This window comes from Rhinatrema bivittatum, chromosome 8, assembly GCF_901001135.1.
Source record: "Rhinatrema bivittatum chromosome 8, aRhiBiv1.1, whole genome shotgun sequence".
Classification (NCBI taxonomy): domain Eukaryota; kingdom Metazoa; phylum Chordata; class Amphibia; order Gymnophiona; family Rhinatrematidae; genus Rhinatrema; species Rhinatrema bivittatum.
Window position 1 is genome coordinate 240,071,254 of NC_042622.1, and position 16,772 is coordinate 240,088,025.

Below are 16,772 nucleotides of genomic sequence, written 5' to 3' on the forward strand. Positions count from 1 at the left end.
TTCCAAAGAAATCAGGAGGGCTACGTCCAATTTTAGACCTTCGAGCCCTCAACAAGTATCTGCAAAAAGAAAAGTTCAAGATGGTAACCCTGGGCACGTTACTCCCTCTGCTGCAGAAAGGGGATTGGCTATGCTCCCTCGACCTCAAGGAAGCTTATACCCATATTGCGATAACACAATCCCATCGCAAATATCTGCGGTTTCTCGTAGGCCGCGACCATTATCAATACCGAGTACTGCCTTTCGGTCTGGCATCTGCTCCACGGGTCTTCACCAAATGCCTCGTAGTTGTAGCAGCATTCCTCAGGAAGGAAGGTGTCCACGTATACCCCTATCTGGACGACTGGCTGATCAGGGCCTCCACCCCTCAGATTGCCCGGTCCTCCCTACAATTGACAATCAACACACTCCTTTCCTTAGGGTTTCTTGTCAATTACGAGAAATCTTGCTTCGTCCCATCTCAAACCTTATCTTTCATTGGGGCAGACTTGGACACCTTACAAGCAAAGGCCTACCTTCCGCTACAACGGGTCCAAACTCTCATGTCCCTAGCTCACCAGCTCCAGTCTCAAGACACTGCCACAGCTCGCCAATTCCTAGTTCTCCTAGGACACATGGCATCCTCGGTTCAAGTCACTCCCATGACCAGACTAGCCATGAGGGTAACACAATGGACTCTACGACAACAATGGATTCAAGCTTTTCAGCCTCTGTCCTCCATAATCACAGTCACACAAGCGCTGCGCCTATCCTTAACTTGGTGGACGACTCAGGTCAACCTCCTTCAGGGCTTACCCTTTCTTCCACCGGATCCGCAAGTTATCCTAACCACCGACGCTTCCCACATCGGTTGGGGGGCCCATGTGGACAATTTTCAAACCCAAGGGTTATGGTCCAACGAGGAAGCCGAACACCAGATCAATTTCCTGGAACTTCGAGCAATCCGCTATGCGCTCCGCACTTTCAAAGATCATCTCTTTCATCAGATAATCTTAATCCAGACGGACAACCAAGTGGCCATGTGGTACATAAACAAGCAGGGAGGCACAGGCTCCTTCCTTCTGTGTCAGGAAGCTGCGCAGATCTGGGCGGAAGCCCTCTCCCACTCTATGTACCTCAGGGCCACTTACCTGCCGGGAGTAGACAATGTATTGGCAGACCGGCTGAGCCGTGTCTTCCGACCGCACGAGTGGTCACTCGATCCTCTGGTAGCGACCTCTCTGTTTCACAAGTGGGGTTCTCCCCGCATAGACCTCTTTGCGTCCCCTCAGAACCACAAAGTGGACGATTACTGCTCTCTCATTCGGAGCCAGAACTCTCGGCCGAGGGATGCATTCTCCCTCAAGTGGACAACCGGTCTGCTCTACGCATTCCCCCCACTTCCTCTTGTGTCAAAGACTCTCGTGAAGCTACGCCAGGACGGAGGAACCATGATCCTGATAGCACCTTACTGGCCACGCCAAGTCTGGTTTCCAATACTCCAGGATCTCTCCATCCGCAGGCACATTCCTCTGGGAAAGGACCCGCATCTGCTCACTCAAAACGACGGATGCCTCCTCCATCCCAACCTCCAAGCCTTGTCCCTGACGGCATGGATGTTGAAAGGTTAGTCCTTCAGCCTTTCAACCTTTCAGATTCCGTTTCTCGAGTCCTGATAGCTTCACGAAAGCCTTCCACAAGAAAGTCTTACTCATACAAATGGAAAAGGTACACATCATGGTGCACTTCTCAGTCCCTTGATCCCCTTTCCTGTCCAATTTCCAAATTCTTGGACTATTTATGGCATCTATCAGAATCAGGTCTAAAAACCTCTTCCATTAGAATGCATGTCAGTGCGGTAGCCGCCTTCCATAAAGGTGTACAGGGTGTCCCTATTTCAGTACAACCCCTAGTAACACGTTTTCTTAAAGGCTTGCTCCATCTGAAGCCACCCTTACGGCCTCCGGCCCCATCCTGGGACCTTAATCTGGTTCTTGGTCGTCTAATGAAACCTCCTTTCGAACCTCTGCACTCCTGTGAGTTAAAGTATCTCACATGGAAAGTGTTATTCCTTTTGGCTATCACTTCAGCTCGCAGGGTTAGTGAATTACAGGCCCTAGTTACCTATCCGCCTTACACTAAACTCCTGCAGGACCGGGCGGTACTCCGCACTCACCCTAAATTTTTACCTAAGGTAGTTTCTGAGTTTCATATCAATCAATCCATCATACTACCTATCTTTTTTCCCAGGCCCCACTCCAACTCTGGAGAACAGACCCTGCATACCCTAGACTGTAAACGAGCTCTAGCCTTTTACCTAGACCGTACAGTTTCTCACAGGAAGAGCACTCAATTATTCGTCTCTTTCCATCCTAACAAGTTAGGACAACCTGTGGGTAAGCAGGCTCTTTCCTCCTGGTTGGCGGACTGCATTTCTTTCTGCTATGAGCAGGCTGGCATTCCTTTCCAAGACCGTGTCAAAGCACACTCTGTGAGGGCCATGGCGACGTCAGTGGCACACCTTCGATCGGTGCCGCTTCCTGACATCTGCAGGGCTGCAACCTGGAGTTCTCTCCATACCTTTGCAGCCCACTATTGTTTGGACAAAGCTGGAAGACAGGACTCCATCTTCGGCCAATCTGTCTTGCGTAACCTTTTTCCAACCTGATGTACCAACACCCTTCCACCTTCCCGGTAGGGTGCGGATGCCCTTTCCCAAATTCCACCCCACTTGTACTGCCTGTTGCACGTCGTTGGGTGCATTTGGTGCAAGTCAGGACATCCTCAGCTCGGTACTCACCCATTTGTGAGGACAACCATCCTGCTTGTCCTGTGAGAAAGCAAATGTTGCTTACCTGATGTAACAGGTGTTCTCACAGGACAGCAGGATGTTAGTCCTCACGAAACCCGCCCGCCACCCCGCGGTGTTGGGTTCGTTTTGTTTTTACTTTCTAGGCACTGCCTGTAGCTTTGAAAATCAGACTGAAGGGAGACCCCTGCTGGCTGCAGGGTCAGTGCCTTGCTGGGCATGCCCAGTAGGGGCCAGTCAAAGTTCTGTTTAAACTTTGACAGAAGTTTTCCGTGGTGGGCTCCATCCTCGATGTCACCCATTTGTGAGGACTAACATCCTGCTGTCCTGTGAGAACACCTGTTACATCAGGTAAGCAACATTTGCTTTACCTAATGTATTTTGTAGTGATGTGCAAAGCACATCACTACAAAATACCTTTTGGTTCAGGCTTCATTTTCGGCCCGCTGCTGGAAATATCGTATTTCCTGCGGTTTGGGCCTTTGAAATAAGGGAGGGCCGTTAGTGCGCGCTAACTCCCCGTTAGTGCGCGCTAACTCGGAAACAGGACAAATGCACATCCTTATTATTTTGTATGTCTGGTGCATACTTGCATGAACAGGATACAAAGTGAAATAGTATTTCAATGACATTACTAGTGAAAAAAAAAATGGCTGATATCATGATTACTGGATGTTATATAAAATTTTGAAAATGAGGCTATTTATTTTGCACAGCTATGTATACCACCTTCTTTGGACTTTCAGCTCAATCAAATTTGGTCTCTATTGGTGTAATGGAGCCTTCATTTACAACTACCCAAGGTGTTTCCCCATTTTAGTCCCTCCCTTTCCTTCTGTCTACCTCAACCATTGCAGCAAGGACTTAGGGGCCACAAATTTCTTCTCCCTCTAGGACCAGGTAGGCATGCACTCCGAGTCTTGCTGTTCAGTGTTGCTGTCGAGTGACAGCTAGAACATATTCAGATTGATTTCATAGGTATGTTCACGTTGCCTTTTGTAGCCTATATAAACACTGTGTGAACAGCAATTCTCCTTTTCCTAGAGTGTAGCAGAGGGACTTAGGACCAATGGGTATAGTGTACTCGTGCTAGCAGTTGGAGACGGATCAGATTTCAATCTGACGTCAGCACCTAGTACATATACCCCTGCAGGAAGTGCAGCCGACCAGTATTTTCCGTCTCCAAAGCAGTTAGGAACTATCTCACGCTCGCTGAGCGTTCTACCAAACAAATTTTAAAGAATCCTACCTGAAGACGAGCCCCGCACTCCTGTGGTGATACCCTCGGGTCCCTCCCCCAGTCGAGTTTCCCGAGGTGATTTCTGTGGTCCCTCGGAGGTAAGAGCCTCGGTCCGGTGGCCGATTCGCGGCAGGGTCTTAGCCCCCGAGTGAGAAGGGCTCGGGCGCGGCTTAGAGGCAGCCTCGGTCCGGAGCCGTTCGCGGCGAGGACTTAGCCCCCGAGCGAGACGAGTTTGGGCGCGGCTTAGAGGCGGCGGGCGCACATCCTCGAGCGCGGCGGTGAAGGTAAACATCCTCTTCCCCCCGCAGCCGGAGACCGCCGGGTCGCAACCGGGAAGCGCTGAAGACAAGGTAAGGCGTACATCCTTTACTTACTGGTCTCAGAGGATCGAGGATTAACAGGGTCTGCCCACGTGGAGACCCTCCAAGGAGGTCGCCATATTGCTTGCCTGCTCGCCGTCGCCATCTTGTCCTTGTTCGCCGCCCTCCGCCCGCTCGAGCGCCCAAATAAAGCTAAGCGCTCAAGTAATGGGCGCGTATCATAGGCGCCCGAAAATAGTTGGGCGCGTATCATAGGCGCCCAAGGATAGAGCGCGTATCATAGGCGGCCAAAGTTCGGCGCGTATCATAGGCACCGATAATTGGGCGCGTATTATAGGCACACATTAATAGGCGCACATCTTTAGGCGCATGTTAACAATCCTCCGCGCTTAAGCCTCGCGCATACTACTAAGCGCACATCTACGGCTGGGAGCACATCGGTGCACATTGATATCCGACGCAATAGATCGCATAAGAGCCCACGCGTCCGCAGAAGCGGCACCTCCAGAGTCAGGCATAATTGCTCTAGGCCTCTGCTCTGCATGCAACCTCAGAGCCGCACAGAGCGAGGAAGCAGACGCCTTATGCGCCCAATGTGAAGAGGCCATAGGAGCTCCAGCCCACGGCCAGACTCATCCAAGATTAAGCGCTAGCTCCTCAGGAAACTCCCGGACCTAGCAGGCCCCAGTGAGACCATCCCTCAGACGGGGGACCCCTAGAGACCTGGCACCCCTCAACTTAGAACCGGCCTCGCTCTCCTGCGTTAGATGATCGAGGGGTTAAAGGGGCACTTAGAGAAGATAAGGCCATCGCGGAAAGATTAAATGATTTCTTTGCTTCGGTGTTTACTGAAGAGGATGTTGGGGAGGTACCCGTAATGGAGAAGGTTTTCATGGGTAATGATTCAGATGGACTGAATCAAATCACGGTGAACCTAGAAGATGTGGTAGGCCTGATTGACAAACTGAAGAGTAGTAAATCACCTGGACCGGATGGTATACACCCCAGAGTACTGAAGGAACTAAAAAATGAAATTTCAGACCTATTAGTAAAAATTTGCAACTTATCATTAAAATCATCCATTGTACCTGAAGACTGGAGGATAGCAAATGTAACCCCAATATTTAAAAAGGGCTCCAGGGGCGATCCGGGAAACTACAGACCGGTTAGCCTGACTTCAGTGCCAGGAAAAATAGTGGAAAGTGTTCTAAACATCAAAATCACAGAACATATAGAAAGACATGGTTTAATGGAACAAAGTCAGCATGGCTTTACCCAGGGTAAGTCTTGCCTCACAAATCTGCTTCACTTTTTTGAAGGAGTTAATAAACATGTGGATAAAGGTGAACCGGTAGATATAGTATACTTGGATTTTCAGAAGGCGTTTGACAAAGTTCCTCATGAGAGGCTTCTAGGAAAAGTAAAAAGTCATGGGATAGGTGGCGATGTCCTTTCGTGGATTGCAAACTGGCTAAAAGACAGGAAACAGAGAGTAGGATTAAATGGGCAATTTTCTCAGTGGAAGGGAGTGGACAGTGGAGTGCCTCAGGGATCTGTATTGGGACCCTTACTGTTCAATATATTTATAAATGATCTGGAAAGAAATACGACGAGTGAGATAATCAAATTTGCAGATGACACAAAATTGTTCAGAGTAGTTAAATCACAAGCAGATTGTGATAAATTGCAGGAAGACCTTGTGAGACTGGAAAATTGGGCATCCAAATGGCAGATGAAATTTAATGTGGATAAGTGCAAGGTGATGCATATAGGGAAAAATAACCCATGCTATAATTACACAATGTTGGGTTCCATATTAGGTGCTACAACCCAAGAAAGAGATCTAGGTGTCATAGTGGATAACACATTGAAATCGTCGGTGCAGTGTGCTGCGGCAGTCAAAAAAGCAAACAGAATGTTGGGAATTATTAGAAAAGGAATGATGAATAAAACGGAAAATGTCATAATGCCTCTGTATCGCTCCATGGTGAGACCGCACCTTGAATACTGTGTACAATTCTGGTCGCCGCATCTCAAAAAAGATATAATTGTGATGGAGAAGGTACAGAGAAGGGCTACCAAAATAAGGGGAATGGAACAACTCCCCTATGAGGAAAGACTAAGAGGTTAGGACTTTTCAGCTTGGAGAAGAGACGACTGAGGGGGGATATGATAGAGGTGTTTAAAATCATGAGAGGTTTAGAACGGGTAGATGTGAATCAGTTATTTACTCTTTCGGATAGTAGAAAGACTAGGGGGCACTCCATGAAGTTAGCATGGGGCACATTTAAAACTAATCGGAGAAAGTTCTTTTTTACTCAACGCACAATTAAACTCTGGAATTTGTTGCCAGAGAATGTGGTTCGTGCAGTTAGTATAGCTGTGTGTAAAAAAGGATTGGATAAGTTCTTGGAGGAGAAGCCCATTACCTGCTATTAAGTTCACTTAGACAATAGCCACTGCCATTAGCAATGGTTACATGGAATAGACTTAGTTTTTGGGTACTTGCCAGGTTCTTATGGCCTGGATTGGCCACTGTTGGAAACAGGATGCTGGGCTTGATGGACCCTTGGTCTGACCCAGTATGGCATTTTCTTATGTTCTTATGTTCTTAAGGGATCCACGCCTTTGTCCGGATGCAGTCTGAGTACCGAGCAGACCCATATCTACCGGAAGACCCTCATGCCCCAGGACTCTCGAGGCCTAGGCACAGGCCCCCACCTCCCAGAAGCTCCACATACGGGGAAACTGATTACTCAGAGGAAGAAGTCGAGCCCCTCGAGGAGGGAGAACTTCCCTCGGGGACAGAGCCGCATCGAACCATGAGATGCTTCTTCACAAAGGAGGACCTTCCGGACCTGGTATCTCAATGCCTATCGGAGCTCGCTATCCCGAACCAAGGCACCCCAGGGGAACCTAGAATGAACCCCCTGCTAGAGGGCCTCCGACAAACGGCCCACCATTTTCCCCTCCTACAGGCGGCGCAACAGCTAATCGACCTGGAGTGGAATGCACCAGAGTCCTCATGCAAAGGGGGTCGAGCCTTATCCACCATGTACCCCCTGGACCCAGCGACCAAGGAGCTGCTAGCGTGCCCCAAAGTGGACGCCATAGTTTGCGCAGTCGCTAAGCGCACCACCATTCCAGTGGAGGGAGGGGCGGCCCTCCAGGACGCACATGATCGGCGCCTGGAAGCCATACTGAAACAAGCCTTTGAGGTGGCAGCTATGTCCCTTCAGATTGCGACCTGCTGCACCGTGGTGACAAGTTCCTGTTTATCTCAAGCCAGGAACAACACTCCGGGAGAAGACATGGAATCAGCTCTCTCCTTCACGGACGCTGCCTCTGATCTGGTACGCACAGCAGCCAGGGGAGTGTCATTCTCAGTGGCAGCCAGGAGACAACTCTGGCTGCGAAATTGGTCGGCCGACACCTCCTCCAAGACACGCCTTACAAGAATGCCCTTCAAGGGTTCCCTCCTGTTCGGCAGTGAACTGGAGAAATTGGCTAACAAATGGGGCGACTATCCATTACCTCGTCTACCAGAAGACAAGTCAAAGAGAAACCAGCGCCCCTTTCCCAGGCCATCCAGAGGCAGAAGCTCACAGCGCTTCAACCCTTACAGGAATACCTACCAAGCACCTCGTCCTCCGGCCAGAAACCAGTCCTTTCGGAACAGGCACAGCAAGAGGGGAACTGGCTCGGGTTCAGGTCCCAGCCGCACCCCACAATGAGAATCAGCCGACCCATCCAAGGGAAGAAGCCATAGGGGGCAGACTAACCCTATTCTACCGCAGATGGGTCGAGATAACTTCGGACAAGTGGGTCCTAGCCATCATCCGAGAAGGGTACTACCTAGACTTCCTTCGAACCCCTCCGGACAAGTTCATAGAATCTCCCTGCCACGACCCCCGCAAAAGGACGGCAGTGGAGGCTACGCTGACCAGACTCCTCACCCTACAGGCCATAACCCCAGTGCCTTCACGGGAGATAAATTCTGGACATTACTCCATTTACTTCATTGTACCCAAGAAAGAGGGCACCTTCAGGCCCATCCTGGACCTCAAGTCAGTCAACCGACATCTAAGGGTCCCAAGATTTCGCATGGAAACCCTGCAGTCAGTCATACGTGCAATACAGCCAGGAGAATTCCTCACATCCCTAGACCTGTCAGAGGCCTACTTGCACATCCCCATCCATCAGGAACACCAGCGCTACTTACGCTTCAAGGTCCTGAACCAACACTTCCAATTCCGGGCACTACCCTTCGGGTTAGCCACCGCACCGCGGACCTTTACCAAGGTAATTGTAGTGGTAGCGGCGACACTCAGGAAGGAAGGAATCCTCGTCCATCCCTACCTGGACGATTGGCTGATCAGGGCAAAGTCACCGGAGGAGAGTCACCGAGCAACCAACAGAGTCATAACTCTACTGGAAAGCCTAGGATGGGTAGTCAACTTGAACAAGAGCTCCCTACAGCCATCACAGACGCTGGAATTCCTAGGAGTCCAATTCGACACCAAGGAAGACAAGGTCAGCCTGACCCCCACGAGGAGATCAAAACTGTGGAACCGACTCCAGACCCTGCTGAGCGCCACCCGGCCCACAGCCTGGGATTATCTACAAGTCCTCGGTCTAATGGCATCCACATTGGAGGTGGTACCATGGGCGCGAGCTCACATGAGATCTTTACAACGCTCTCTCCTATCTTGGTGGAGTCCACGATCACAGAACTACACCGTACACCTACCTCTACTGACCAGAGTGCGGACCCAGCTACGTTGGTGGCTACAGTCCAACCACATGAGCCAGGGATCAAGAATATCCTCCCCAACCTGGACCCTGCTCACCACAGATGCCAGCCTAAGCGGATGGGGAGCACACTGCGAAGAGCTAACCGCCCAGGGGCGGTGGAACAAAGAAGAGTCGGGGTGGAACATCAATCGACTAGAGGCACGGGCAGTCAGGCTAGCCTGCCTGCGATTTGCCCACAGACTTCGAAACAAAGCGGTCAGAGTGATGTCGGACAATGCCACCATGGTGGCATACATCAACCGACAGGGCGGAACCAGAAGCCAACAGGTTTCCTTAGAAATAGCCCCCCTGATGTCCTGGGCGGAAGCAAATCTCCAGGACATCTCCGCCGTCCACATCGCCGGGAAAGACAACACCACAGCAGACTTCCTCAGCAGAGAAAGCCTAAACCCGGGAGAATGGAAGCTGTCCTCCACAGCCTTCAAGATGATAGTGGATCGGTGGGGGACTCCGGAGATGGACCTGCTGGCGAACAGATCCAACACTCAAGTACCCAGATACTTCAGTTGCAGGCGAGACCCACAGTCACAAGGGATCGACGCCCTGGTACAGATCTGGCCACCGGGGACCCTGCTATAAGCTTTTCCCCCATGGCTCCTGCTGGGCGCAATCATTCACAAGATTCGGCGACACAGAGGCCTAGTCCTTCTGGTGGCCCCGGACTGGCCAAGAAGACCCTGGTACGCAGACATGAGAAGACTACTGGCAGGGGTTTTGCTACCCCTGCCTCCACACAGGGACCTACTGCAACAAGGCCCCATCCTCCACGAGGATCCAGCTCAATTCTCTCCTACGGTCTGGCCATTGAGAGGGCCCGACTGAGGAAGAGGGGATACTCGGGGTCAGTAATAGATACCCTCCTCCGAGCACGCAAGTTCTCCACATCTCTAACGTACATAAGGATCTGGAGAGTATTTGAAGCCTAGTGCGAAGATCACAGCACCAAACCACATTCCGCTAAAGTTCCTATAATTTTGGAGTTCTTACAGAATGGACTTCAGAAAGGACTGTCCCTCAACTCAAATCAAGGTTCAGGTGGCAGCCCTGTCATGCTACGGTACCAGGAGCGAGGGCAACAGCATTGCCACGCACACAGATGTTTTACGCTTCCTCAAAGGGGTCAAACACATTCGCCCCCCACTGAAGTGGCCAGTGCCCCTGTGGAACCTCAACCTAGTTTTGGAATTCCTAGCGGGACCCGCCTTCAGACCCCTCCGAGGCCTATCTCTCTGTCTACTAACCTTTAAGATGGTGTTCTTGCTGGCCATATGATCGGCCCGCCGCATCTCAGAGCTACAAGCGCTGTCCTGCCGTGATCCATTCCTCAGAATCACTCCAGGGATCATCCATCTACGCACGGTTCCCTCCTTCTTACCCAAAGTAGTCTCACACTTCCACCTCAACCAAACCATATCATTGCCAACCATGGAAGGTTTGAAGAAGTCTGAAGAAGATCGCTCCCTGCGCCATCTCGACATCGGCAGATTGCTATCCAGATATCTGGAAATGTCGGAACCAGTACGAAAGACGGATCATCTGGTCGTCCTTCACAGCGGAAAGAAGCAAGGGGAAGCGGCCTCTTGGGCAACCATTGCCCGCTGGATCAAAGAAGTCATCAAGGCGGCCTATGTAGAAGCGGGAAAGCCACCACCTCTACAGGTCAAGGCCCACTCTACCAGAGCTCAGGCGGTCTCCTGGGCAGAAACTAGATTACTGTCGCCTGCCGAAATCTGCAGAGTGGCAACATGGTCCTCCATCCATACCTTCTCCAGATTCTACCGTCTGGATGTCCAGGCACGGGAGGACACAGCATTTGCAAGAGCTATCCTAATCGGACCTCGGGCAGCCTCCCACCCAGTTCGGGAGTAGCTTTTATACATCCCATTGGTCCTGAGTCCATCTGCTACACGTTAGGAAATGGAGAAATTACTTACCTGATAATTTCCTTTTCCTTAGTGTAGACAGATGGACTCAGCAGCCCACCCTCGGCTGCTGTTATACATGGTTGTTCATCAAATCAAGGTAAGCCATGTTTTTTCCTTACATAGGACATCCACCCTCCGGGTGTCGACGCTTTCCGGTTGAAGATACTGGCGGTCTCCAGCTATAGTCAAACAACCAGTTCAATAATCAAAATTAATCAAATTTTAATGTTGCACCTAAATTATCAGAGTCAAACTCATTAAGTTAATCAATCACACACATATCCATACTGCTTTGCAAGGAAGAATACTGATCGGCTGCACTTCCTGTAGGGGTATATGTACTAGGTGCTGACGTCAGATTGAAATCTGATCCGTCTCTAACTGCTAGCACGAGTACACTATACCCATTGGTCCTGAGTCCATCTGTCTACACTAAGGAAAAGGAAATTATCAGGTAAGTAATTTCTCCATTATTTAGTTGCAGTATATTGATTCTCATGAAAACAAGACCCTGGTAACACTAACTATAGAAGAAAATGGTTCAGAAATGACGTTGCAAATTTTCCAGATAGCTTTGTCAGGGCTATTCTGAACACCTTCAGCCAAATGCAGACCAGCTGATAGTTTCACACATGGATTTGCAGTTTGTATCTTAGACCTGATCTGCTCAACTGGACACCTTCCCCCACAGTTCTACCATGCTATTGCATCTCTTTCCTGAAGTGCTGTACCTGTTCCATGTATATAAAAAGTTGCTGCACCAACCTCATTAAGCAACTCCTGTGATCACATTTAGACCAAGGAATGTCTGAAGTTTCTCACTGACTAGAATAAGCAGCTTTTAATTACCACATATATTAATACACTGCTTAATGTGTTTCAGAAGACTGGTGCTAGGAAATGGATTGTTTTAAATCTTCTGCTTCTGTATCAGTTTGGCACATTTGTACACCTTCATTTAATGATATAGCTCTCATTTTGTGTAGATTTTTCTTTGTTGCTTGCTATGAGGGAGAGAGAGAGACCAGGTTAAAAATGAAGGGGAGCAATAATGGAAAAAGATTCATATTTCCTTTAGAAAAAGTCTGTTGTAATTATTCCTTTTCTGTATCTCCTACTCAACTGGGTGATTTGAGCTTTCTTTCCATCCCACCCTAAACCATTTGAAGCTGGGTATCCTCATTAACAATACAGAGCATTGACCTGGTAAATACCATCTCTTCAAACGGGATCATTTCCCAAAATGTTGACAATCAGGCATGTGTTTTATAGCACTAACAGGCCGATATAGTAAATGGCGCGGGAGAGCGGACGAGCGCCTGCTCTCCTGGCGTGCACACAGGCCACTCTCCTGTGCGTGCGATTCAGAAAAATAATTTATTCAAATTAGGGCCCGCGGTAAAAAGAGGCGCTAGGGATACTAGCGCGTCCCTAGCGCCTCTTTTTGGACAGGAGTGGTGGCTGTCAGCGAGTGACAGCTGACGCTCAATTTTGCAGACGTCCGGTTCTCAAACCCGCTGACAGCCACGGGTTCAGAAACCGGACGCCGGCAAAATTGAGCGTCCGGTTTTCAAGCCGCGGGCCGATTTTAATTTTTTTTTAATTGTTTTAATTTTTGATTATTTTAAACTTTTGGGACCTCCGACTTAATATCGCCATGATATTAAGTCTGAGTGCACTGTACTTTATCGGCCTGTTTGAGAGGTAAAAGTGACTTTGAAAGTATATTGATGCCTCTTCTTTCTTAGCTAATGTATGTTACTAATAGCTTCCTTCTCTAGTTCTGTAACCACTGGTGGGCCCTTTCAGAGTCTGCTGTTTCTAAATTTACTGTCCAGCAGTTACAAACAAGAGGCTCAGAGGCCAGCCTTGAGGTCAAGAAATGTCACACAGTACAAATGATGGTGCTAGTAGAAGTTCTGTGGTGTTTTGGCACAGCCCATAACTTAGTGATATTGCATCAAATACTATTTACAGAGGCAGAAATTGCTATAGATTTAGATATAAATTTTAATTTAGTGAAGCATTGTTTGAAATGAGCATTTGAACCTGAATAGTCTATGCTGCAGTATCCTTATGTGATCACACCTCTTTCCTGTGATAATTTTTTCTGTGCAGGATAATTACAACTATGGACGCTCTGTATCTGCAAGCAGCTATGAGAATAAACAGTACTACCAGCCAGCTGCCTCTCAATCTCAGCACACAACCACGGATTCCTACTACCAGTCAGGTAGGTGCAAATGGAAACAGAGAAAGTGAGTATGGTTGCCTCAGTCAAGAGGGGAATGTCATGACTGGCTGGACTGGGCTCAGGGTACACTACCTGGGGAGAGGTACAGGACAGCAGGTCAGGACATGGGCTGGTCTTCCGCCTAGCCAGCCCCACCCCCTGCAGGATGCAGCCCTTGGGATCTGGGGACCAGTAGGGCTTGGCTGTGGTGTCGGTACGTCATTTTGAGTGCAGGTAAGGATTGGAGCTTGAACTGGAAGACAGTGCAGGTAAGGACTGGAGCTTGAACTGGAAGAGAGTGCAGGTAAGGACTGGAGCTTGACCTGGAAGAGCGTGCAGGCAAGGACTGGAACTGAGGTTTGAGTGGAAGCAAGGACTGGATGAAGACAGGACAGGGTGAGTCAAGGACAACACGGAACATAAAAGCCCGAAGGCAGAGATACAGGAAGCCCATAGGACACTAGGCAAGGTAAGGTCCCGAGGAGCAAGGCAAGGGAAGGCTAGGTAGGCTAAAAGGCAGGGAAAGGAGCAAGAAGGCCCTTAGGCCTCAAGACAAAGCAAGAAAACAGAGACTAGGGCAAGGAGCAAAGGGCGAGACTATGCAAAAGTGAGGAGGGCTTGGCAAGGCTGGATTATGTAGGACTGTAGTTTGGATGTGGTGCAGGCAGAGAGGATGAGTTTGGCAAGGCTAAAGACTAGGTTTGCTGAGGACTTTGGTGGATAGGAGGCTGCACCACAGGCTGAGTTGGATGTCCTGTGAGGAGATGGCTTAGGTGGTTAGAAGCAGAGCTCACTGGAGGCCTCTGCAGGTGGGGAATCATCATAGTCGTCCGGGTCAGAGTAAGATGAGACTGCACAGCAGATGAAATCGTAACAGGGAAGAAGTGGCTTGCTTCTGTTACAATGTGCATGATAGTTTCAACATTTTGAAAGTTATTTTCAAAGCCATTTATCTGTCTAATACATGTGTTTATACTTGTAATTGACTTATCATAAAACAGCCCATGGGTTGCCTTAGGGTTTTAAGTTCCAGCTCACCCAGCCTCCACCCCCCTGAAATACCTCTCCCCTTTGTGTGTAAAAATATGCGCATATTGATTGAACAGTTTTTTTAAAGGGCTATTTCTGTAAGTAAAAACATCACTTTAACCTCAGAAGTCCCTTTGAAATTTCCTATACCTAAGGGCAATGTGCCTAGCTGAGGCACCACCTTTTGTTCCCTTCAGAAGTGTTATATAGGTTTAAAAGTTATTGTTAAAGATCTTAGGTCCATAGTTGATTTACCAGGGAATTGGAGCACCACAATTTTCCAGTGGTATAATGGTAGTTTCCTGATCATATCCCAGAATAGTCCAGAAAAGTGGGTTTTACATCCCTACCAGCAAGTAGAGGCAGAGAAAAAAACTTTGAGACACTGCTACGTAACCAAGAGTGCCAAGAGTCCTCAGTATTTCTGTCTCTAGCAGATGGTAGAGGTGCAAAACCTGCAGTCTGGAGTTTATATAAAAAAAAAAAAGAAAGAAGAGAAGGAGAATTAGCTCCCTGAGGTGTTAGGTGCCTTTGTGGGCCATCCCTTGGGTAGAGCTGGGTGAGCGGTGGGGTTGATTATTCCTGGCAGTCTTGACCCAAAGCATCCAGAGGGCTAAAAGCTAGGGGTTGTGGTTCCCTCAGCTATTCTAGTCAGCGGACTCAGGGAAGTACTCTTTTGCTTTGTTCCTGGAGGGCTATAGTTTAAAAAACAAAAATAAATTGTACTTTTGCAGCCGGGAAGCAGGAAAGTGGCAGTGTCTGAGCGACGAGACATGAGGGGTGAGCAGGAGAGCATACACTTTTTTGCTCCCAGGGCAGCAAAGCAAGTGTCTTAGCTGAGTCTTCCAGTGCTGTGCAGCAGGGTGTTCACTGACCAAGTGGTGCAGGCCGCTGACCTCAGGAAGTTTTCTTGGGCCTGCAAAGAGAGCAGCTCGCGTCTCTCTGCTGGTGCCCTGTATACCGCTTATGCTGCCGGGGGTGAGGGAATCTTGTCGAAGGCTTCTTCCAGGCAGGTCACCCGTTCTTCGGGGGTTGTGCCACAGGCCTTGGGGTAATCCGAGGAAACGGCCATTTTGTCCCCGAGTTCTTGCAAGCATGCATCCTATATGGAGGCCGGGGATTCTCCTCCTTCACTGTAGCTGATGTGGCAGGGAGTTCCTGGTGATTGGGACAGTATGAGAGAACCGGTGGATCAGTGGGGATGTTAGTGACTTGGAGCTTTGTTCTACAGACTTTGATCTCCTCCTTCACAAGTTTTTTGTTTTTTTTTTTTTAAGCCAAGAAAAGAGTAGGAGGTAAACGTCAGGTGCGCCAGAAGTTTCCACTTCCAGCTAAGAGGTGTAAAGAGAAGCCGTTGGGGGAGGGGGATTCTCTGTCTCCTGGGCCTAGGAAGTGGTTTGCGTGAGGATGTGGACTTTGGCTTCAGACTGATGAGGAAGGGGATCTTCTGGAGTTTTTGGAGCTGATCCGGTGATTGAACCTGATAGTGGATCCGCTGGATTTATTTATTTATTTATTTATTTATTTATTTAGCGGTTTTATATACCGATGTTCATCGGAAATATCACATCGGTGTACATTAAACAAAAACATTACGCTGAAGTAGCGCTTGACAAAGAACATGGTGGATAAACATATAAGAGCCTAAAAACTAGAAAAATGCAAAGTTTTATATATCATATTTACAGGTTTACATCGGTGTACGTTAACCTCACTCATGCCTATTCCTAAACACCCAGCTCCATCCCTCCCCTTTTCCCCATCACTCCCTTCCACCCCCCCTCTCCTTCCAACTGCTCCTCTCTCCCTAACCAAGCCCATCCTCTCTCCCCTAGCTCTCCCCTCCCCTCTTACCCTGTATATAGAATGTACATAATTCTTCTGTCTTGTATATAAACCCTCCTCCTATCCCTCCTTTTGTTCATAGTGTACTCATAAATTTCTTATTTGCTCCCTACCCTCCCCATCCCCCTGCCCCCCAGTTATAATACCAGTTGCAATGTAAAGCCCAGTTGGCTGAATTTTTCTGTTATCTGGAAACCGATGTGATGTCCCGTACGAATGTCGATATAGAAAAATGTTAAATAAAATAAATAAAATAAATGCACAAGGCAGGCAGAGCCTGTAAGAGTTGCTAGTATCTTAAGGGGATGACCCTAGGGTGGTCTCTTGTTCCAAAAGAAGAATTGGGTCCCTTATTCCTCAGGTCCTGGATGAGATGGGAATTAAGATCGTGCAGAAGGAATCAGATAATGAGGGCGTGGCCTTCAGGGACCTTCAGAAACGTTTCCTCTTCCTTAGAAGGTAAAGAAGCTGGTGACCCAGGACTCTGGGACTCTCCGGAAACCATGCTGAAGGTCAGTAGGGCAATGGCGAAATTGTACCCATTTCTGGAGCTTTTGGTGATGCCGAAGGTGGATGC

The 16,772-nt window shown here is 48.9% G+C and overlaps 1 protein-coding gene across 5 annotated transcripts in view; it reads left to right on the plus strand.

Moving 5' to 3' along the window:
* The window catches only part of ZFR2 (zinc finger RNA binding protein 2), a 397,475-nt gene that overhangs the window by 130,364 nt on the left and 250,339 nt on the right, over window positions 1–16,772 (plus strand). For all 5 annotated transcript variants that reach the window (XM_029614304.1, XM_029614303.1, XM_029614305.1 and 2 more), the window contains one exon: window positions 13,207–13,321. In XM_029614304.1, coding sequence (XP_029470164.1) covers window positions 13,207–13,321 — 115 coding nt within the window. The remainder of the gene's footprint in view (window positions 1–13,206; window positions 13,322–16,772) is intronic.